Raw genomic sequence first — 25,227 nt, 5'->3', positions numbered from 1 at the left:
TTTGTGTGATTGTCTTGTTAATGATTTTTAGTTATTGTTATTATGTACAGTTCTTCTACCTACCTGTGGAAGATCGCAACGATAGGATTGAAATGAAACACCAACTCTTATGCCTTTAGAATCCGCTTCGAAGGGGGGACGTGCTGTTCGCATTAATGCAAGGTTAGTCAAGCAGACAAACCGTTAAGAATATGGTTCAGTACACTAACAATGACAGTGAGCATGCACAATGAGTGTCACAAGAATCATTAAAAACATATTATGTTCGTGTATGGCTGATGAGTGGTTAATGTCTTACCTTAATTCAACATCGTGAGTCCAATATTTCAAAAGTGGTGCAATATGAGGAAATTATCAATAAGTTTACTGCAACAACTTTGCAACGTCAGAGGTTATCATCATTTATGTAAAATGTTACCTCAATCAATTACAAAGTAATATGCAATATACATGTAAATGTCTATATTGTAAACAATACCTAGCCGGACCCTGTGGCCGAGTGGTTAGCACATCACGCTGCGATGCCAAGGGTCTCGGGTTCGAATCCTGCTTGGGCTTGGTTGTTTGTGAATGTCCATTCATCAGTTTCATCATTTCATCACTCATCTCCATCTTCACAAATTAGCCAAGAGGCACAAGACACGAAATAAAATAAACTAAATCAATCAATCAACCAATGTAAACAATACCTATAGTAACATATATTGCTTTAATATGTCTGTATTGTATTGATCCGCAAATTTTGTCTGACAAAAATAATTTTGAGTAAATAATCGGGGATATGGGGGGGGTGTTATACCTTTTGGGGGGGACTGCATCATAGGCCTGGGGGGGGGGGATGGGCACCCCTGATCAGAGATGTAGTTTCTTTAAGTTATGGCTGGAAACACTGTTTATCATTTCTCTGTTCTCTTGAGAAAGCAGTGTGTTTTTCCGGCATCACTGCTTATCAATTTGAGATTTCGATGGGAAGATGCTAAAGTGAGGGGATACCAGCCTGCAGTTTCTAGATGGAAAGTGAAAGCCACATTATCTCCTTTCTTTAGTACAGCTCTGTCATGGCGGACAATCCTTATCTTCTCCTCATCATTCCAAGCCAGATGGGAATTTGTACATGATTCTCCTGTGTGATTTGGAAGGCTGTAACTTGTCTCCCTTTTTTCTTTATAGTAGCCTTTTGATTGAAACTCAGAGTATCTTGAAGATAGTGCTTCAATACTAACAGCTTGACAAGGTATAACGATTGTATGCATTTCAAAGTCTGCAGTGACCTCAAATGTTTCTACTATAGCCCTCTTACCATCGCATTCGTACAACAGAGGGACAACCAATGGTAAATCATACATGTGAAGCTCCTTGAAACATCTATCAGAGTCTTCTAGTTCTCGCTTTGTGGTATTTGCACTGATTGTGGGTGGGGAAGATTCCTCTTCTCCAGAATGCTTGTAAATAAAAATCGAGCTGATCTCTTCCAGTGTTAATAAGCCTGATTTCGCTGGTCCTTTTGCAAATTCAGCTGGTGTAAGTGTAAGCAGCCGTAGTGCATTCCATGCTTCCTTTAAAACAAGCCTTACGTTTTCCTTTTCAGTAGAAATACCCCCTCGTCTGCATTCCTCTTGTGCCCAAGAAACTGCACCATCAAATATCACTAATTCTGAGTCTGCGTTCAAGTTATCCATCTCTAAAACAGCCTCCAAGGTGCTTAGATTTATGTATTTTAGCTCTTCACTCTTGAATGCATCGTTTGTCTTCTGGGAAATAAGCTGAAAATAGTAATAGCTAACATGGCATTTCTTTAATACAATGGACCAATCATCTACTATTCTTTCTATAATACAATGGACCAATCATCTACTATTCTATCTGTTTAAATTACAGCATGAAATAACTTGGGTACAAGTCAACAATTTCAAAACCATCAGCCCTATTCAAATTGTTTGTGTCAATGTAATATATTGGATCAAGTTGATTAACTCGCAAATGCTTGATGGTACTTTTTTGCACCATTCATTTTTATACACTGCTGTTTGTGAAAATTGCAACACCAAGAAGGATGCATGTGATTGGAATAAAATTTATATCACAGATTAGGTACATGCCATTACACAAATGATTAGGATTACAGAACTGTACATGATCTCTGACCTTGAGAATTCAGTATGGTTTGAAGCCCCCACATGCTGCAAACAGAGCCTCTACAGGTTGTTGCATGGGATCAGAGATGGTCTGGATATGTTCCTGAGGAATCTCCCTCCACGCAGTTTGTATGCGAGTCCAGAAAGCATCCACACTGGTTGCTGGAGGACCGTCACGAACAAGTTGCCGACCAACCATATGCCAGACATGTTCGATGGGCGACATGTCAGGCGAACGTGTTGGCCAGGGAAGCAGTGGTACCAGTCGTTCTTCGAAGATGGCTTGCACATTCCTGTCCACACGTGGTCGCGCATTGTCCTGCTGAAATATGGCATGTGGAGTTGCCTGAAGGAAGGGCAGTACCTCAGGCTCCAAAAGCCTCCATCATGTAGTGGTTGCTGTTCAGATTGCCTTCAATACGTAGGAGGTGAGATCGCATGTTGTATCCAATGACACCCGAAACCATCACACTTGGCGTTTGTCCGCTATGCCGCTCAACAATGCAGACTGCCAGATTGCGTTCACCACGGTAGCGTCTAACACGTATGCGGCCATCACTGTAGGAGAAGTTGAAGAGGGACTCGTCTTAAAACACTACATTTTTCCACTCAGCACGCCAGCGACGGTGTTCACGTGCCCATTGTAGTCTGAGGCATTTGTGGTTTCTGGACAGTGAAAGCCGACACAATGGCATGTGTGCCACCAGTCCAGCCTGCAGCAGACGGCGTTGAACCTGGTTGAACCGTCGACGCAGACAGGTCCACAGCAGTTGTAGTGCTCCAACATCGAGTCAACACTGTGGACAAAACTGTACGGTCCGTTACAGACATTCGGACAAGATGGCGGTCATCCCGTGCTGTGGTCACATCGCGTGGTCCAGTACCTGCCCGTCGCTGCATACAACCCTCTTCTATCCACTGGTTCCACACATGCATCACTGTGGTAGCAGCATGCCCTGTACGAAATGTCACGGTATGACAAATCCGCTTCCCGGAGACCGATCATTCTGCCCCGTTCGAATTTACTCACATGCTGATATTGCGCCACTTGACGTCGACGAGGCATACCGGCACTTGCTTTCACGTTTCCACTTCGTTTGATGGCTCTTTACTGACTGAGCTTGGCGTAACACTGATCTTTCCGGTCACAGAAGAGAGGGTGCTGCTGAGTCTACGTGTACGGCATAACTGTGCAATCCTAATCACTTATTGCTCACACACTGTTCTACACATCCTCCGAGTTTGGATTCATTCGGGCTATTCTTTCTAGGTGTTGCAATTTTCACAAACAGCAGTGTATATTGCTCTATTACATATACACATCAAATCTCATTACAAATGTTTTTGTTTGTACTTCAAACTATGTAGTAAGATATCAGTCATTAAATTTACATGCGGTTAAAAGTTGTTGCATATTCTTATCTACCAATGTCATTTGGTGGCCCTGTCCAAATTCAGGCACACACAAGTGAGTCACTCGATTTTTTCTCAGGGGGCCAACAGTGCTCCAAGTATAGGGACGTGTCCCCCAAGTTAAGAAAATTCTCATAAAAGAATCCCCCACTAGGACAATTTGCATAGGCATCCACCACCCAGTGTATCATGTTGATCCACACAAACCTTTCCCCAAACTGGGAACATCATCCCCACCCACTTTAAGCACTGAGAGGCAGAGTAACATTTCATGTCTTGCCCTTTAGTCATAAAAACTCATATTGTTCCTTTTGTTATTATTATTATTATTTAAAAAAAAATTAAAAATTAAATTGGATTGAATATACCATTGCACTGTTTTCTAGTTCCAATTTCAGTCCACTATTTCAGAAACTGGATTCAACTTGCTTTTTGTACTTTTTCACAATCCAGATATCTGCTATCTTTCATGGCACATCCTCACCCATGTTTCCATACTACAATTTCACCATTCGAATTATTCAAAGCTTTCCCATACATCTTTGGGGGCGGGGGAAGCTAACACCCTCATGGCCACCCTCTGCAATCACCATTGCTTGGGCAGCTACAAGGCTTCTAATTAGTCTGTCATGGAATGTCGGCTGGTTCAGACATGAATTACGATAGTGAGGTGTTCAGCTGAACATGTTTCATTCAGGAGATGTAACGGTCCAATGAATTGCAACCAAGTCAGCTGGGCATGGGGTTAATTGCCATTACTTCATGTAGCAACCTGATGAAGAGTCTCCCAACCAAGCTTTCTGTATTCCCCAAAGCAAAATATTATGCAGATGTAAAATATTTATGTTCAAGTACTGGGTGTCTGTAATTCCTCCCTGACGAGAGACATCATTTTCAGTGATCTTCAGCATTGTTCACTGCTAAAACTATACACTTGAGCTTCTAGTAATGTAGAGCAAGTATCTAAATGAACTGTACTATTAAGTGTTTTTCAGGATTATATAAAATTATTTCTTCTAAAGCATTGCAATCACTATTATCTACATATTAGGAATAGTTTCATGGCTACATGAGTTCATTAAGCTATTGAAAATATATAGACAACATCAAAAGGAAACCACATGAATGCCGTAGAAGGAATTCGAAGGATACATAATTTTTCACATTTTGTAATATCATAACAGTTTCTAGAAATAAGTTGAAATTAAAAAAAATAATAATAACAGTCTTCCTGGCTGTTAAATTAACACATCCAATAATAATAATAATAATAATAATATATTTACATTCAGTTGCATTGCTGCCAGTCAAACCTTCTCACAGGAGGTTTCTTCTTGACTTCTATAATTGACCACATGCCACTTAGCAAAGATTGTAAACTAACCCCCAGTAGATACCAAACATGATGCATGTTTCTGCAATGTATCACTAACATAATATAAATATTATAGTTTCTTAATTTCTTAAAAATTAATCTTACCTTTAGTGCACATTCTTCTATATTTTCATCACCAAATTCCAATGCAAACTGTAGCACAGGCCACACATTGGATGTGTTTATTTCCATGTAGATATACTCCGTACAATACTGGATGAGATCAGTCATTATATATTTATCTGCGACATAGTATACATCAATTGCTTCATTGACGGAGTTGAATTCCACCTCTTTCAAATATACAAAGCTAGGAAGAGAAGCATACGTAGGCAATAAAGTAGCAATTCTGTATCTTTCAGAATAAAATACATCAATGTGCAAACCTAACCGGATAAACCCTTGTCACACAAACAAAAAAAAAAGAAGCTAATATTTATAATGGTACAATGGAATCAGTGGAAAATAATGCAGTGGAAACTAAAATGTAATAATCAAAATGGAAATAATGTAATCAGAAATACACTTACAAGAATGATAGAGCAATTCATAAAGGCACATAGTTCAAGTTACAATTAACAATTACGTTTGTTGGAACAAAACAATTCTTATTATTTTTTCCTTTGTGTGAACAAGGAGTGTAGGCAATAGTGAAGGTAGTTTGTTCCATTACCTTATTCTTCAGCAACGGATGTTTTAACTTAAGTGGAGGTTTGGATTTGGGACAGTTTCTCTTACAAAACTTGCTTTTGACTGGTGTATTCCCTGAATAGATCATATCATATAGAAGTATTTTGATGCATCATTAGGGTGACCAGACGTTCTCTTTTATCCAGAGATGTCCTCCTTTTCAGGTGTCTGTCTGGCATCCGTGCAGATTTTGTAGAAATAATGTCCTCCTTTTCGGAAAGAGTATAGTATCCATCATAGAAAATGTGTTGCATAAAGAATGCTTCTGCACCTAATAGTCATCATGTGTAATGTTACGTCTAAAGTATATCACTTGGGCCACGTTAAGTATTTGAGCAATGCTCACTGAGCATTTGAGAGCTGAACTATGATCACTTTGCCTGAATGAGTCATTTATTAATCTAACTCGTTGCATAGCTCTCAGTGTTCTGGAAATAGTTAAGCAAAGCTTTGCATTCACTTATGGGGAAATTTCATTCTAAAATCTAAGAATTGGAAAAGAAGCAAAACTCTATAATAGACTCGAGGAACATAGTGGTTCGGATCACACTTTAAACTGTAGGTCCAGTCCCGATTAGCCATTGTGTGCATAAAGTGAACTAAACACTAAAACTCAGGCGTGTACTGTCTTGCTGTGGGTGGCGTGGTTCCCTCCCTCCCTCTCCCTCTCTCTCTCTCTCTCTTTCTCTCTCTTTCTCTCTCTCTCTCCTCTCTCTCTCTTTTCTTTAGAGAGAGAGGAGAGAGAGAGAGAGAGAGAGAGAGAGAGAGAGAGATTCCTTCTTCTTCCGTTTGTGCTCATGGAGTCGTTAATTGATGCAGCCCTTTCACTTTTTGTCGTTCTCATGTGGGTGTAGTGCTTCCTCCTTTTACCGTGCATTGGGGTTTTAGCACTGTATGCAGTGGTTTCAGATCTCGTTGTCTGCTTTCGTGGAGCGATGCTTGTTTGCGTGCGCAGGCAGGCTTTTTTGTGAACGCTTGGGGTCCGTGCTTGGTTTCTTGTCACGGGGGAGGGGCAGCTTGAGTGGGTGCGCATATTCCTGATAGCGGGAAGCCAGGTTTTATTGAGGACTCCAGGATTAGTGTTGAGGTCGGTGGCCATGGTTACTTTTGCATAGGTTTCTTTTGGAAATCTTTCTAGTGTGGATTTTGCTTACATGACTATTTTGGCAGAGTCTATGTTATGGTTTTCATCTATCAGGTGGCAAGAAAGGCCTCTTCTTCTTCTCCCAAGTCGGTGGTCAGCATCATGCTCCTTGAGCCTATCATCAAGACGGCAATTTGTCATCCCTACATACTTGCCTCCACGTGCGCAGGTGACCATGTAGACACCACTTCTTGCATTGGGGTTGGTGTAATAACATTTGAAATGGGTTAGGTGGGAGGCTATGGAAGGAGGGGGTTGATCTGCTATCTTGAAATTGTGCCTGGTTAGAACATTTTAGATTTTTTTGGTTAGGTCAGGATGTCAGGGGAGGCTGATGCATTTTTCTTTCTTCTTTTCTTTCTGGGGGTGTGGCTGGGGTGTGCATGGTAAAAGGAGGAAGCACTACACCCACACGAGAACGACAAAAGTGAAAGGGCTGCATCAACTAGCACCGTCACGAGCACAAGCGGAAAAAGAAGGAACCACGCCACCCGCAGCAGGACAGTACATGCCTGACGAAGCCACCAGACGAGTGGCAAAATCGATCGCGAAAAAAAAATTACATGGAAAAATGAATAGTAAGCTTATGAGAGTTAATTACCTATCTCTGCGTAACCGCCAAATGGATATCTTTAGATACAACCAAAACTCAATCTCAAATTATAGATATTCTTAGTTATTATTGTCATGTGTCAAAGAATAGATTTGGGTTGGGTAAGAGGAAATTATTGGAAAATATCATCGGAGAAGTATCTGTGAGCAAAGTGTCGGCAAAATAACATTTTTTTTATTGAATTAAAAGTAATGACAAATGGGTTTTGATTTTTTTTGCGGTGTACTCTTTATTATGGCTTTGTCCTCCTTTTTTGCCATGCTCTGTCTTCTTTTTTGAATGTATGTGTCTTGTCACCCTATGCATGATGATTCTGTACAATACAGTGAGTATTTAATATTTCAATCTATTGGTTATGTTTAGCCAAAGAGTTTCTTTAAATATGGAAATATATTTCTTCTTCTCTTTAGATTAAACATAAAATGCATGCAAAGTTATGAATTACTTTGAGTCATGGTTTAGGCCCTGGTAAATATCTTAGTATATGCTAGCATAATAATCTTATGTAGTTAAAACATACATGTATACGGGGGGATTCTTTACGGTATAGTGACTTACACTATGCAATTTTTCACATTCCCCTGAACGTGACGAAAATGTTCATGCTCTCTAGAAATGCATTGCTACAATGGGGACAGTCAACAGATAAAGTAACATGGTATGCTAATTAAAAAAGCATTGACAGTAACATTCAGAAAAGTAAAGAATACCTTTACAAGAATCAATCCAATTCTAATCTGACAAATTTTAACTATAGCAATCACGGAAAAGGAACACATATCCATAGATATGTATTACATCAGGAGTCGTATCATCAAAAGATATGACAAACATAATTGCATAAAGATGCACTTGTTTACAAATGTGAACCGCTTGAACCTAAAGGATGGATATACAGACAATGTGCGCAAGGGAGGGAAGGTGGTCAAACCAGTGAGTCATTTCCCCTGAAAAATGGCAGACCCAAGTAACCAAAGGTGATTGGCCCAACGTTCGGTCAACCCTGCTGAAAATGATTGGCCAAACAAGAACATACCATTGGGCAATGGTACTTTTCGCCAAGGTTCCAATGTTGGCCCAATGTGTGGTTTTTAAATTGAGCCAACATGTTTTTACATTGGGCCAACATCCTGAAAACTAAAGTATAGATAGGTTTGTGTACTGATACATATGTAATTTTTTGTGAGGCTGAATATAAATTGTAGTACAAATTATTTGTGTAAAATAAAAAAAAAAATACACAGCACTTTCTCTTTCATATGGTATCGTTGTTTTCAAGGCACTTTCAAGTGATAGCACAAAATGCTTTCTCGAGTTCACTTAGTTTCCCACCTCTCATGGAATTCAGTCTTTTAGTCAAAAATATAAATAGTTCCACGAGTCCCCACCCAGCTGGGTTAATTTGTGTATGCACCACCAACTCACTCCATCTACTTCATTGTCTCCATGTTGAATCACACCAGCATCTCCCTACATAGAAATTTCTAGTTCACTGACTAGATTGAAGAATATAATATTTTTATAATATTGAAGTTTGGCACTTTTAATATTGCTACCTCTGGTGTCTCAGAGCTAAATATAAACTAAGAATTGCAGTGCTAATGTATACTCACTTGAGCATAAGCTGAAAAGCATTTGGATCCACATCTACAATCTTCACTTGTCCCTTTTCTTGTAGTAACCCAAGCAGCATTGAATCCCAAACTGGACTTGCAATTGCTAGCAGGATCTTGTGTGCTTCAAAAGACTGGTAAAAAACACATTATTTAAAATTACAAAGTTATACATTTTTCAATTTCATTAAATATGAAAGCTTTCATGGGATTTCATCAAATGTTGAACTTACTCTGTTTTGCTCAGTATTAATGTAAATGAAGAATTATTAACAGCAGACATTAGGGGATTTAATGCAGGCATAAGGCCCTTCCAGAAAGGTTGAGTAAGTATTATGAAATGTGATTATGTCCTAACAAACAAAAAAATTCTGAGTCATATAAAATAGAACACAAAATACTATGTGCCAATAATTACGTACAGAGCAGAGACTTGGACAATGACAGAGAGAGACAAAAGAAAGAAGCAGGCAGTGGAGATGAAATTTCTAAGGATTATGTTGGGGAAGACTAGAAGGGATGGAATAAGGTATGAGGAGATCCGACAGACAGTGGGTGTGGTGAAGCTTCAGGACAGAATAGATCAGGCGCAAATGAGATGGTTCAGACACATGAAGAGGATGGATGTGAAAGACTTCCAGTAAGAGCATACAATGCACAAGGAGTGGGAATAAGGCCAAGGGGGAGACCAAGATGTCGGTGGAAAGAGCAGAGAGTAGAGAGTGTTAGGAGAAGACGACAATATTAGACCGTGGAAAGAGAGGAGTGGTGGAAGACCAGGAAAAAATGTACAGGCTTGACATCTATGCCAACCCAGCCAGAGGCAGGAAACAGTGAAGGATGATGATGATAAAATAGAATCCTTCAATAGCCCCTTCTACAGTATATCTTTTCCAGAAAGTAAAAAAATTGAAACAAAGATTAGCACAAATAGCACAATGAAATAACCTGCCACGGGAAATCCAATTTGAAGATTCTTAATTGATTGATGGATTGATTTGGTGTTTTAAGTCCACTTTATGCACAGTAAGGCTAATTGGGATTGATCCTACAGTTTAAAGTGAGATCCGAACCACTATGTGCCTCCACCGAATATCGAACCCGGGACCCCTTGATTACAAGGCGACGACGCTACCACTGCACCATTGGGAAGGCCTTAAAGATTCTTAATTTACGAAAGATATTTTATGTAAATTTACATAGACAAGTAACAGAAGTATTCTAAACGATCAATTTTTTTCTGACGTTCGTGACAGTTTCACCCAAGCAATTCATGACCATACACATAAAAAAACTTTCGGGGAGGGTTTACCCACAACTGATCCTTAATCGCAATGCATTTTACAAGTGTGTGTTTTGTGAGACCGAATACAGGTTAAATCTATACACTAGAGTGACCAATGCTTGTGGTGGTGATGGGGAGGTAAGAAACCAGAAGTCCAAGTTTGAACTTGGGGAATTAAAACACCTTATCCAAAAACACAAATGATTTAAAGGTCGTAAAGGAAATTTTGGAGCAATCATAAGGGAATTTTCAGTCTGATCAAGGGTGTAAGATGTGATCCTTTCTTAGGACACCCAAATGTCAACCTCCACTTCCTTCCAACACTCTGGACTTCATTTTGCAACCTATCAAGGCTTTGGCTTCTGGATGCGCAGCCAGTGTAATCCTTTGTGGAGCTGTTGTTGTGTTATCCATATTTGTGTGTGGTTGTCCCTTTATCTATCTCATCTTATCAACATTCATCATAATTAGCCAAAAGTGGAAAAAGACAAAGTAAAATAAAGCAAATCATTGATTAATTCAGTGTGAACAGGGACAACACTGGAAAGAGGCTGGTCAAAGGTGTTAGTTGAGGGTTGCAGGTGGGTTGTGATTCCAAGAATACAACCATTTTTGGCTCAGTTTCAAGAATTCCACACATTTGACAATTATGACTTTACTGTCTTATAGGAGGCTTCTGTTAGCATTGTCTCTCCGATCTATTTTTGTGAAGCTTTGGATAAGTGTTTGAAAATGATTTAGTATTGGATATAACTGAACAGCCTTGTAGGGATTGCAGGATGAAGTGGCATTTTAAACAGAAAGTTTGTTGAAGGTGTGTTCTTTGGAAGCATGGACTTAATGGATTGTGGAATGACAGGTGGCTGTTGTGTGAATGTATAATTGTTTAGATGGTGAAGTGTTTTTAGCTTGAGATGTACCTATGTATTCGCAAAGGGTAGCTCGATAACTAACTCTCAGGCCCTCATGATGTTAAATATTAATGCAACTTTAGTAAAGATGAAACTCACCCTTTGGTTTCCTTCAGGACCAACCAGAAACTCACAATCTGAATATCTTCCTGATGTCAGAAGGTCCTGGCATCTGGCTTTCATTGACTCGACGTAGTAAGCATGGTTGCTGTTATTTCAAAGACAATATCATACTATAAGCACATAAGATTTACATAACGTCTCTCTATTGTACTCTTTGTAAATAAGGAAAAAGTAATGTACCTCATTCTGTGCATGTGTGTTGGGGAAGAGGGTGTACAAAGTAGACTGACGTTTGAACTCAGACTACACTTGTTAAGGACAAAACACTTAAAAAAATATGATAACAAGGTTAAAAAGTAAGATAGGAAGTGACTACAGGTGCAGCAATTTAAGACATTCTTCTATGTGCCAAATGTTTTATTCATCAGAGCACTAGTGTGATAGGGGAACCAAAAATCAATTCTACCTGCTTGCCACTATGGCTACATGAATATGCCATGGCAGTGCCAAACTTTGTTGTGTTGGTGGGTCATATTTAAAAATAATAAATGTATCTTGACATTCACATTGTTAGTATGCAATATCATCTAAAGCAAGTTCTGAAAAAAATTATCATGCTTAATATACGAGGTGCATCCAGAAAGTAAGTTCTGAAAGTGCCCCAAGATGGCACAAGTGGTCAGAGCAGGACGTGCTTGCGCAGGAGTCGAGGAGGAACACGTAGCCATAACCTGGCGCTAGCGCAGTTGTGTGGAGTCAGTGGTGAGAGAACTGTAGTATGGGAAACATGGCTGCGTGCATACAGTATCCTGTCGAGTGTGCAGTACACCCGGTAATCAGGTTTCTCCACGCTAAGAAGCTGTCGGTGTCAGAGATCCTCCAGCAGGCATGGTGATGCCTGAATTGGTGGAAAGTGTGCAACCGGCGGTTCACAATGTCCAAACTCTCATGTCAGTTTCTGCATATCTCCCGTTCCCTGCTGCATGAGATCATCACCCAGCGACTGCAGTTTCTCATGTTGTGTGCACGATGGGTTCGTCACGGCCATTGGTGTGGCACCATCTTTGGACAATTCCTTCACTAATGTCATTCTGTCCATACACTTCACACAACTGCTGGGGGTCTCTGATGCCGACAGCTTCTTAGCATGGAGAAACCTGATTACCCGCGTACCTCACACTTGGTGGGAGACTGTATGCGTGCAGCCATGTTTCCCGTACCACAGTTCTCTCACCACTGACTCTACACAACTGCGCTTGCGCCAGGTTATGGCTACGTGTTCCTCCTCCACTCCTACGCAAGCGCGTCCTGCTCTGACCACTCGTGCCATCTTGGGGCACTTTCGGAACTTACTTTCTGGATGCACCTCGTATTAAGCATTGTGTTATCTTGGATGCACTTTCAATTTCTAGGGGCATCTTCAATTTTTTTGTAAAGATTTTTTCTCCCCACTACATGAAGAATTTTTAAGATATTACCTTTAATATCAGTTGCACTCAATTCATCATGGCTTTGTGAGGAATGCCTTTTGTTGGGGGAGACTTGTTAATTTTCTAATTTCAGACTGGAGTTACTTGCAGGCAGTTGCAAATGCACTAAGTTGCATAGTCATAGATTTATCACTTTCCACTTTCTGCATTTGTTTGTAGGATTGCCATGACACAATGTCATTTTTATGTGACACATTGTTTTCATATTTATTTTTACCACACATTCTACATGCAAAAACAAAATTAACAAATCCATTTGGTCTTTTCAAAGCTGCCTTAATTTACATGCTGTGTCAAACAGCACCATTATGCTGTAGACTTTCATGATGCAGGAATAAGTAGAGTTCATTTTGAACCAGAAACTGGATTCAAAGTTCCTAATGTTTCCCATTATACAACTATTGGTCGTTACTTACATTTATTCTCATCACAAACTTGAACCATTACATTTTGAATCAACAGGCTGATTTTCGATGGCTTATGACCCACTTTGGCCCTACTTGGCACTCTCTGGGGGTCATGGGTGCATAAAAATAAAACAATAAGTAAATACACTATTATAAATGCCCATAGAAATATCAGTGGCGATTTTAGAAAATAAATCTGCTGTGGAATCTAACTTTATGTACAGCATCACAATAGCTGTACAAATTGTTCACAATAGTTTTAGTTGGTTCCATGCTTCCTTAGATTTCATCTACATAAGGATGTATTTATTCTAACTAACTAACTCCCTAGCCTTCTTAAACCCGAAGGTTCATGGCTGCAGCAACACAGGCCTTCCATCTTTCCCTATCTTGAGCAAGTTCTATATACTCTTTTCCATCCCTACCAATTTCCCTTAGGTCCATCTCAACGTTGTCCCTCCATCTTCGTCTTGGCCTTCCTACAGGTCTCTTACCATCAGGTTTCCCAACAAGAATCCTGTAAACTCCTCTTTCCTCTCCCATTCGTGCCACATGGCCTGCCCACCTAAGTCTTCTTGATTTAATGATTCTAATAATATCTGGACATGAATACAAATTATGTAGTTCTAAATTATGTAACCTTCTCCACTCACCTGTCTCCTCATCCCTTTTAGGTCCAAATATTTTCCTAAGGATCTTATTTTCAAATACTCTCAATTTATGTTCCTCTTTCAATGTAAGGGACCAAGTTTCACATCCATATAATACTACAGGCAAAATTACTGTTTTGTATATTTTAACTTTTAGTTTCTTTGATATTAAACGAGAAGACAAAAGTTTATGAAGAGAGAAGTAACATGCATTTCCTGAATTAAGCCTACTTTTTATTTCCTCTTTAATATCATTTTCATTTGTTAATATTACTCCTAAGTATTTGAATTTGGAAACTGGTTCAAACGAGTTGTTATCAATAATTAGATTTTGAGTATTACCTAACACTTGGTTTCGGCCTGTAAGCATATATTTAGTTTTCTCTTTGTTAACTTCCAAACCTATCTCTTTAGCAGTTTTGAAAAATATTTTAGCATTATTCTTAATTGTATTCACATCATCCCCCAGTAAGTCTACATCATCTGCATATGCTAACAACTGAGTGACACCATTTAATTTTAGTCCTTCGTTAGTTTCTTTTACCTTCCTAACAGCATATTCTAAGGCAAAATTAAAGAGCAATGGAGATAATGCATCTCCTTGTTTTAACCCATCATGAATTGTAAATTTGTCAGACATATTAATACCCACACGAATTTTACTTTCTGTTTCACTGGTGCATTTTTTTATCATACTAACAAGCTTCTTAGGTATTCCAAACTCTACTAATATATTATATAATTTATCTCTTTTGACCGAATCATATGCTTTTTTGAAATCAATGAATAGCTGATGGACATTTTGATTATATTCCCACTTTTTTTCAAGTGTCTGTCTGATGTGTTTATTCAAGGAGTTAAATGTATGATTTGTGTCCAGAAAGTAAAAAAACAAAATCCATTTGCATTTTTTATAATACAAAACTTCGACTACAAATAAATTACCTGTGTATACATAGTTGTCACAATTATACAAACCTTAAGAAGTCTGGACACCAGCTTCTGTATCCCATACTCATAGAAGTCTGTCACTTGCCTCTTGATCCATGTGATGACTACTTCTTTCACCTCATCATTGAAGTGATTGAAACCGTTTCCCACTCAGATATTTCTTTAGGTGAAGAAACAAGTACAAGTTGCTGGGTTAGAGGTCCAGACAATATGGTGGATGGTCTGAAACTTCCAACTTGAAACTTTCCAGAAGCACAATGGTGACATTTGTGTGTGTGGACCCCTAGCATTGTTGTATGCATCAACATTAATTATTGTGCCAGCATGAAGCCAGCCAGAATGCTGTGTCTGTGCAGAAAACTGAAGTCATGACTTTTTTTTTTTTTTTTTGCCTGAAATTGAAATTTTGCTTTTGGGAGGAAAATGTATAGTGCCATTGGAGTGACTATTGCTTGGATTCAGAGATGTGGTGGCGAACATTTCATCTCTAGCTACAGTAGAGTCCATTACAAAGTTGAACATGGAACCTATCCACCTCATTTTCTGTTAGACTGTAAACATTTTCGGCACCCAGCACACACTATTTTCTGTACCCTAATTTACTTTACAGTGACAACCTCATGATCTTAGACGCTTCAGGAATGAAGTCATACCGTTTTCTTATTGTCAAATGCCAATTTGCATGAATTTTTACTTCAGTTTTGTGAAGGTGTCACAGATCAAAAGCAGACTACCCATTTCTTTGTCATGCACTAATAAAACCAATTTTGTCTGTGAATTTCCACTGGACACTTGAGGGATTTTGGATAAGCTTTGCCAATTAAAGCATGTGTTATTCAAACAAATCTCACTATAGCATTGCCAAAGTGTCAATGCTAAATCTCCCTTTGGCCTGCATGCGATGTATCTTTGCTTTCTAGATACACTTTTTGGGATGACAACTGTCACCCCTTCCTCCAAATAAAAACTAACTATGCATATAGGAGCAGCATACATGATTCATACAATATGGTTATGCAAAAGATCAAATGACTAAGAGTTTGGCTCAATGATTTAAAAATCACCTATTAGCCCAACCTGGGCACCGTGGCCAGAATTATGAGCAGTCTGATCTTACATATGTCGCATCATTTTTATTACTTTCGGCCTAAGGTTAAACCAACCACATCTGGTTTGCTGGGGTAATACAATTGCATGGCATTTTCATTTCTTCATCCGAAATTTTACACTTACCGTGCAGGTGGGTTCGCATCATATTCAGCCATATTGCTTTGTTACTTTCCTGCAACAACAAAAAATGCATTTTTATTACAAATATTAGTGCATTGTGACAGTACCAGAATGCAGCAAAAGACATGAAAAAGTTTTGTTATACGCATCACTCCTCTATTAAGCTTCATCTCCTTAGATTCAATGTCCTTCAATGCAGTCAGGAATTTTCAATGAGCAACACTATAATAATAATAATAAATTCTTTATTTCCGTAGACCCACATCCAAGGGTGTGGAAAATGTCATACAATACTAAATATTACACATGGAGTAGGATTACAATGAAAAGAACAGAAATACATTATAAATCATATGGGTTAAACAGTTTTAAGTGTCGCATACTAAACTTGTAAAGGAGAAAATCCAAATATAAGAGACATACAATATCAAACTAATTTAGATGCTGCAAATTACTAATCCAGTTTAACTATTTAAATTCATTGAGATTATATAGAGGTATATCTGTTAAATACTGTTTAATTGCTTTCAGTTTCTTGTAAGTTTCTGTAATTTGTTTGATGTGTGTGGGAAGGTTGTTATGGTATTTTATTCCTGCAACATGAGGTGATTTGTCTGAAAGAGCAAGTCTGTGTGCTTGCATGTGGAAGTTCTCTTTTTGACATGTGTTGTGATGGACGGTCGAATTTTTATCTAATTTACGGTGTTTTAGTACATATTCAATTACTTTATAAATATATAGGGAATATATGGTCATAATTTTATTTTCTCTAAATAATTTTCTACATGAGTTTCTAATTAGTATTTTGAACATATACCATGCTCTTTCCTGTATAGATCGACCACAAGGAAAAAAAACTTTGGACGAAAAGTCCCCGCACAGCTTTCCCTTCTTCCCTCCACCTAGGGCCATAAGGAAGCATGGTCCACTCTCCCCCTCCCCTACTCGCGGAAGTACGGTGCACAGGAGTCGTGGGTTTTGTTTTGCTCGTGGTTCCACTATAGAGTAAGCAGTCTTTGAGTGTATTCCTGTGCAGCTCCTCCCCATGCTATTATGCAATATTCTATGTATGGATATACAAGTCCATAGTATAGATTTGTGTTTATTTCAGACACATGATATTGTGTTAGGAGTTTTAGGAGATATAAGTTTTTCCCTACTTTTTTGCATACCTGGTCAATATGATATGCCCATCTTAATTTGTCATCAATAACTAAACCTAAAAATTTTACTGGATTTTCATAATTGATTTGATTATCATCTATTTGTAAGTTTATATTGTCAAAATTGAGTTTATTTCCAGGATTATAAACCATATACATTGTTTTTTGATCATTTATATTCAAGTTATATGCATTTAAGTGCTGAGTTATTATATTTACTGATATATAGATTTGTATTTCTAATTGTTCTTGTGTTTTTGCACTGCAAGTTATGGTTGTGTCATCTGCATATGTTAAAATATTTGTATTGTCTGGGGCGGGTAAGTCGTTGGTATATACATATGAACAGTAGCGGGCCTAGGATGGAGCCTTGAGGTGTCCCCCCCCCCTCCGACTCCTGTTTTTGCATATTCAGTGTCGGATGTAATTTTGTGAACCACGGAGTTTTCAGTATGTAGTATCTGCGTATACTGTGGTCTATCCGTGAGAAAAGATTTTATCAGTTTGTATGTATTTCCTCTAATGCCAAGATTGTATATTTTTTGCTTGAGCATAGAGTGGTCTAAGCAGTCAAACACTTTGGACAGATTCAGGAAAATAACACAGGGTATCTCATTATCTTCTAATGCATCCACAATTTTCTCAATAAATTGAGAAGTAGCTGTACTTGTTGATTTACCCTTTTGGAGACCATGTTGGACGGAACTAATTATGTTATATTTGGCACAGAAATCGTATATTTTATTACAAATGATTTTCTCTAACAGTTTTGAGAAAGATGATGTGATCGTTATTGGTCTATAGTTTTTAATTTCCGTCTCCAGTTCTTTTTTTGAGTATTGGTTTGACTTTACTTTTCTTCAGTACTTTTGGGAAAATTCCACTATTGATAGAGGCGAGGCGTTTATAGGATACTGTAGTGGTAATATGATGTATTGAGAACATTTCTTAATTAGATGATTTGGCCAACCATCTGGACCTGCTGTTTTCTTATTATTTAAATTTTTTATAGTAGTTTCTAGTTCATTTGAGGTTATTTCATCTAAATAAATGGAGTTCAGTACAGTGTTTGATTCAATTTTAGTGATAACTATTGATAAACTGGAATTCCTGAATCTTGTAAGAAGCCAGTTTTATTCTTGGAATGACAATCGAGCATGCAACTACTCCTCCAATTTCACTTCTGACTCTCTTCTTTTATTGTTTTTCCTGGTTCACACTGGAAATCCCCTTATGATTGCACCAAAATTCTATTTCCAACCTTTAATTTCCTTGTGTTGTTGGATAATGTGCTTTAATATCCCTTTAAAAATAGTTTGAACCTATACCTCTCTGGCTGCAAACATGTTACGCTCATCATTTCCCCACGGTAGTCATTGTAGTCAAGGGCGTATCCCTTCTTTTTGAAAATTATTGTAATGGGGAAGTGGGAACATAATAATTTCAAACTCAAGTTGTGTTTTTGGAGAGGGCAACACTGTGAGTGGCTATTTGTGTGCTAGTTTGTGTTTATTTTTAAGTTCACTTTATGCACAGAAAAACCAGTATCTGAACCAGTCTGTGCTTCCAGCTGGTGCATGGTTAAAACAGTTGGATTAATTGAAGTTACTGCTACATAACATGATAAGTATATTGCAAAATCATGTAACAATTTAAGCTGAGAGATAACTGTTATTTTGATGTCATTATGTAGGTATTAAATAAACACCTATATACAAATCAAATACACATATCTACAAATCAAAGTGCTCTTTAATAGTACAACTTACAAGGTCTCCCCGAAGATGCAGTGGTTGCATGGTTGCCTTGCAATCAAGGGCTACTTGGTTTGATACCCAGTGGAGGCACATAGTGGTTTGGATCCCACTTTAAACTGTAGCTCCAGTCCCGATTACCATTACTGTGCATAAAGTGCACTTAAAACACCAAATCAATAAATCAATTAAAATATTTTGAAGATAAGGCTATTATTTTCGTCATTAAAGCCATAAATATTTAACATGGCCATGCTTTTTTTTTTTGGACGAAGATGGAATTCTGAAAAGTTGGAGGACCAGGCTAAAAAGATATGGGGGTGGCAGGGTGGAGAGTAGGGGGATGCCAAAAATTAATATTGCACAGGTGAAAATTTTATCTTGGGCCGCCCCTGGACTTTCAAACAACAAAGTAGGACTAAGCAGCCTGGTGCCTACTGAAGAGAAGGGATTCTTAACCAGGAAAAATAAAACGTACAAAAATAGCTCGTGCCGACTATGCAGCAAGAACATTTCCGAAATTCAGCCAAGGGCGCCTGCTCCCACCCCCTGCTCATTCTCTGACACCATCATTACCTTTTTCAATGACCCTCGCAGCCCAAACGAAGATCAAGTGTAGTGTGTAGTTTCGTCATACATGCAGGGATGTAGTTGAGGTTGTACGGCAATATATGTGATTTTGAAGTATCGAATTAGTCCCGTGCGAAAGTCTCAACAATGTTCTTGTTTCTCTTGTCCCCAACAATTGGTGGGGGACTATAATGTCTCTTATCTTTAAAAGTGACAATTTGAGTCATCATATTTCAGTTTTAAACGCGGTGCTTTTTCTTATCACTCAATGTAAATAGTAGGGTCTTCATAGCAATTTCTTACAAGTTTCTTAGTGTTATTGGCAATATTATAAAGTCAATAACAGTCTGTAAACAGACAAATTCACAAAAAAGCAATAGCTATCAACACATTTAAATGGTATATTTACTATATGCGTTTCACATTTTTTATTTCAAAATGCCTTACCTATTACCGATGGCGCAGTGGTAACATCGTCGCCTTGGAATCGTTGGGTCCCGGGTTCAATATCTGATGTAGGCACATGACACAGTGGTTGGGACCACACTTTAAACTGTAGGGCCAGTCCTGATAAGCCTATCTACGCATAAAGTGGACTTCAAAACAACAATTCAATCATGTAATTATGGGCATATCATCATCAGTATTCTACCATCAATGACTTTTTTTTTGTATACATTAAATTATTTCTCACACATATTTAAAAGTTCATAAAAACATTGTTTCAATGGTTCATGATGCTTAGGTTTAGTGTATATCCTGTGCATAATTTGGGACTATATCATTGGTCACACGTAACATAAAATCTGCTTTTGGAATTATTGTTTGTATTGTCCTCCTCCGTGGGCATACGATCTAAGGCTTTGGGCTCAGACTGCGAGACGGCATGGGTTTGAGTCCACCTGGGTGCAGTCTCTGGGTTTTCGGCCTGTGTATAAGACCAGTGGCTACCCACCATCGTGAGGAAATTGGGGAGCTATGAGTGAATAGTGTAACACGATCATAAAAATCTCCTTATAACAACTGGGGGTTTGACATGCTGACCCCACGTTACCCCATTACCGATTGAAGAACTCCACATCTCTAGGTAGGATTGTGGGAGGGAGTTTGGCAGTTGGGAGATAGGCCAAGGCCCTTACGGGCTGTAGAGCCACGGATTATTATTACAAGAAGTTCCTATAAGCAGTGTGGTATTCTTGAAAATTGCAGTGTAGGAGAATTTTCAGTTTTTCTTTTGAAGCATTCAGGCATTACATGTATATAAATTATTTAATATATAATAGGTCTACAGCATCCCCAAAGGGCCAGTATTTTTTTTCTTTCATGAATTTAAAAATTTACTTACATTATTAAAGAACACATGCACATATGGTGCTATGTACCTGTCTCAATATAGTGGTTACAGACACAGCACATTGTTTGAATGTCTGCATTTCATTTTTTAGATTTTTGCAAGAAACTTCAAGTGTTTCTGGAAAACTCACAAACGCCTGCAAATTTATTTGTGGCAGAATCCCAGCGTTAAGACTTGCAGCAATAGGAACCACAAGATGGAGAAGCAGAAGTGATGTCACGACAAAATGTGGTCGTCTTCATTATTGGACTGAAGATCACGAAAGTCAAGGGAGGATACACAAATTTTTTTCTCATAATAAATTCAATACAAAAGTGTGAAATGATACCACAGCACTTTTGAACAATTTCACCTTTTTTGAGACAATTATTGTCGCGATGATGTATCTACAGGTTTTTAAAATTACAACCCAATCTCATGTTATCTACAAATGAGGAACTTGGATTTCGTTCAAGCTGAGCGAGCGATATGTTTTCACTGCAACAATAGATTTGAAGGCTTTAAGGAATTCATAGTAATAATAATAAATTTTCTTTATTAAGCGGGCGAGGTTCAGCCAAGGGCTGCTCTGCCACCTAACCCTTGTCAATATGATAATACATATAAGATGAGATAAACTGGAGCAGTAAGCTAAATGTAAAATAATACACAGATACAAGGGAAAAAATACACAGAAATTAGTTGTATACAATAAAAGTGTAACTACAAATAGAAAAGACAATAGTAATAATAATACAATTCCATATAGTGAGTGACTTGATACCTTCATTAACTGCCATTGTTCTACTAACAGCAGATCTTTTACTTTACCTTTGACGTTTAGTGGGTTATTTATACTTACGATGTTCGCAGGCAATGCACTCCATTCTTCGGGAACCGAAAAGGAGAAAGATGATTTATAGGTCATGGTAGAACGATGGAGTAAATCCAAATTGTTCCACTTGCGAGTAACATACTGATGGATTTTCCTACGGGAATGGCATTTTCTCGAACAGGTACTGCGGTTTACCATCTGTCAGTATGCGGCGGATGAAACAGAGAAAGTGCAATTTCCTTCTGTTTACCATGGTTAGAACCTGATTATTATTTAAAGTGGAAGAATATGATCAGATCTTTTTGCTTGAAAAATGTATCGGAAGCATGCATTTTGCACCATTTGTATTTTTTTACTGAGCTTTTGCGAGAGTTGAGGGCCGTAAACAATAGTCGAATAATAGGTAGATTAATGCTTGGATGAGCTTGCATTCCATAGGGAGGAAGTCAAGGAAACGATTCAGATTCCTGAGTGTTTGATAAGCTTTCCTACATCGCGTCTTTACATGTTCCGTCCAATTAAGAATTTTGTCAAAAATCAGACCAAGATTTTTAGCAGTGTTATTCCTGACAATGGGCAAATTCTTTATTTTGAGCTCGATCTTAATATTTTTAATTAACGACCTTTAATAATTATAACCAATGATCATGAAAGTGGATTTTTCTGGATTTATTTTAAGACCGTTATAGATACACACCAGTTATTGACAATGTTCAAGTCAGAATTAAGTGACTGAAGCGCAGTGGCGTAGCGTTATAGTACGCCCATACGCCCGGCGTTCCCAGATTTAAAATTTCAAAAATGCTTAAATTCTGTGATTATAAAGTAAAACGTGACTAATTTCATATGTGTTTGACCTTCATGGCATTATAATAGCTATTTTTCGCGATCCGCTTGCAACGCTCCACTCTCAACACTCGTTCTAGCATCTCTTTTCAATGCCTTTCCCGGCCAGACGTCGAGCAGGTTCGGCGTACAGGACTCTATATTCCTTGCTGCCTTTATGGAGGGAAAGCTTCCATTTCTACAGCACGTGCATAAATGGTCTCTCTTACGCCAGCATACGAGAGGTCTACCGTGATTGGTTCATGTGACCTTTCCTGCCTTCTGAAGCAGACGACAGCGGCAGAATTCCTACCCGGTTCTTCGCTCTTCGCGCTCATGCAACTCGTGCTATGTAATGCTACTATACGCAATATTGACTGACGTAACTTTACCAATCTCAAATATACTGCTTCTTAATGGCCACTGCATTGTATAATTTATCGCACGAACAGCGATGTGTATTAGAAACTAAAAGATCAACACAGTTTTTGTCAAATAAGTTGGTGCAGTCCTCGTGGTAGAAATTCAGCCTGTGGCTGCTCTACCACTTAACCCGCAAAACTATTATTTTTTTATTGTATTTTTTCGTTATTATCTAACTACTTAATATTGTGTGAATGGAAATGTTTAGCATTCATTTGAAAACTCTTAACATCGAATGGTCTCTGGAGAAAATTATTTTAAAATGTTTATCAGCATTCTCAAGATGTAATAAACAGTGGTCTGAATTACTAATCGGCACTGTTACGTCAGTAGAGTGTACGATATTTGGATCATCCACTCTGCTTTTCACAGTGCGCCAAGACGACAGAGGTCCCTGGTTCGAATCCCGTCGTGAGCACGGGTGTTCTTTGTCAGTGTCCCTTCATCAATATCATCACTCATATTCATATTCGCAATTAACCAAAAGTGGTAGAAAAGCGAAAATAAACCAAATCAATCAGTAGTTGGATCGCCCACAACAATGACGTCTACTGTTGTGCAGAGGCGCTTTTGATTCAGGTAGGTTTTTAATGACTTGCGTCATGCAGAAAGATATAAAAAAAGGTATAGAACACCAGAGTTCAAAACATCTGTGGCATAGTGAGGCATCTAATTTTCTAGCTAAAACATGCATGGATGATGTTTTATTGACTTCAGGCAAATAAACAATACCTGTGGCGACTAAAACCATAAGTAAATTATTAAGCAAGAAAGGGCCGACTCTTCCTTCGGACTTGGCGTTCCCACCCGAAATGTCCATGCTACGTCACTGCTGAAGCGTAATGACCCGAGAAATATAACTTGGTATCGTCTGCGTAAAAATGTGGAGTGAAGAATTTTATGACTTGCTACAAATCTGCAGTGTAAAGGGTGAAGAGGAGGGGGCCGAATATCGATCCTTGTGACACGCCTGCTTTTCGCGTTATAGGCTGAGACACATGAGATGGTGAATTATATAATAAGACCCTTTGACGTCTGTTAAATATATATGTTTGAAACCAGTTTAATGTCGAAGGAGAAAACGTGTAATATTTAAGTTTGGCTAATAATAATTCTAGAAAATATATATCAGGCTTCCCACAAGTAATGGTATTGTAAGGGGAAAGATGATACCAGAAAATAACAATTTACGTGTTGATACCCGTTGCGAATTTTACAGTACGGTACACTCATGCATCACGATCAGGCACGAAATACAATACATAAATTAATAGAATATTATTATTATCTACACGAATAGGTAAAAAGACTGTATAAGAATAGAGACATAACAGCGCATATTCATTACGTAGCTTCTAAAAGGTTCAAAGGAAATTCATAAGCATCGATTATACAACAAATGCTAATATTTTCATTACTTCATTTTAGTACTTCGTAAGTCTTTTTTGTGGGGGTCCACACAACTGGACCCCCTAAATACGTTCTTCCTGTCCTTCAAAACCGTATGATCTAAATATAATCCTTGTCTTCCAATAAGTTCAGAAGAAATTATACAACAAAGGCTAAACGAATATATTTTTCATTATTTAATTTTAGTACTTGGTAAATCTTTGGGGGGGGGTCCGGACCTCCTAGCCCCCCTAAATACGTCCTTGATCACGAGATATGTACACTGTGTATGTGTAAATGTAGCTATGTGTAAAATGCTGATTTTTTTTAACTTTATTTTTACTGATAATTTTAACATTTTTCAAATAAGTATATTTACATTTTATTATTGGAGTTAAATTGATGTACGTTTCAACTTAGTGAAACTGTGCGACACTTTTTCTTTGTTATCTTCGTTGGTAACAATCTCTTGAATTCCTTATGTCTACTTTTAATAGACCCTATGTAAAAAAATGTGTGTCAATGCAGCCTTTACTGTAATGATAGGGCATTACAACCAACGATTTATTGGGGCGCCCTCTTAAGGAAAATTGCCACCGCCCTCGCGATTACTGCGATTACTGTCTTCTATGCTCAAACTTTACGGCCCATAGACGATCTTCCGATAACACAAAAAGACAGCAATACACCAACACCACACATTCATATGTACGAAAAATGTTTGCTTACCTGAACAGTTTATAATAATTGGCCCGTGTTCACACGGAACTAATACGCTACGAAGTTAATCGACGGAGAACAATTGCACAATGCTGCGTAAAGCTTTATGGTGCCTGTAATCAATGTTTCCAACATCACAGATCAATTGTTCTCTACCACTTAGCGTTGGCACATTTTGGATCGATCGTTGTCATGCTACGAAAAGCGCTTAGTTCGTAAATGAACTAAAAGAAAAATAACTCTAC

General features: G+C 38.2%; 3 protein-coding genes across 3 annotated transcripts in view; 1 reads left to right on the top strand and 2 right to left on the bottom strand.

Moving 5' to 3' along the window:
• The window catches only part of LOC145999023 (guanylate cyclase 32E), a 511,534-nt gene that overhangs the window by 393,253 nt on the left and 93,054 nt on the right, over positions 1-25,227 (top strand). The window lies entirely within an intron of this gene.
• On the bottom strand, positions 673-25,077 carry LOC145999024 (BTB/POZ domain-containing protein 3-like). Its single transcript, XM_083135916.1, has 6 exons — positions 24,992-25,077; positions 15,974-16,022; positions 11,279-11,387; positions 8,984-9,117; positions 5,029-5,233; positions 673-1,763 (listed from the first exon to the last, which is right to left on the bottom strand). Exons 2-6 carry the CDS (start codon positions 16,003-16,005, stop codon positions 897-899), a joined length of 1,347 nt encoding a protein of 448 aa, XP_082992042.1. The 5' UTR covers positions 16,006-16,022; positions 24,992-25,077; the 3' UTR covers positions 673-896.
• Positions 20,239-25,227, bottom strand: part of LOC145998638 (BTB/POZ domain-containing protein 6-like) — a 46,017-nt gene continuing 41,028 nt past the window's right edge. Inside the window, exon 7 of the mRNA XM_083135104.1 lies at positions 20,239-20,433. Within this exon, the coding sequence (XP_082991230.1) occupies positions 20,239-20,433 (195 nt within the window). The remainder of the gene's footprint in view (positions 20,434-25,227) is intronic.

Source organism: Lepisma saccharinum, chromosome 14, assembly GCF_977018435.1.
Source record: "Lepisma saccharinum chromosome 14, izLepSacc3.1, whole genome shotgun sequence".
NCBI classification, from domain to species: domain Eukaryota; kingdom Metazoa; phylum Arthropoda; class Insecta; order Zygentoma; family Lepismatidae; genus Lepisma; species Lepisma saccharinum.
Note: the sequence above shows the minus strand (reverse complement) of the source record. Positions and strands in the feature narration are given on the sequence as shown.

What these genes read in the sequence shown, in the direction of transcription:
- LOC145999024 (XM_083135916.1), bottom strand. Translation starts at nt 16,005, where the DNA reads ATGGCTGAATATGATGCGAACCCACCTGCACG. An exon ending in GTCCTGAAGGAAACCAAAGG is followed by an intron (nt 9,118 to 11,278) that starts GTGAGTTTCATC and finishes GTTTTTTACCAG; the next exon opens with TCTTTTGAAGCACACAAGAT. An exon ending in GCTTTTCAGCTTATGCTCAA is followed by an intron (nt 5,234 to 8,983) that starts GTGAGTATACAT and finishes TTCTCTTCCTAG; the next exon opens with CTTTGTATATTTGAAAGAGG.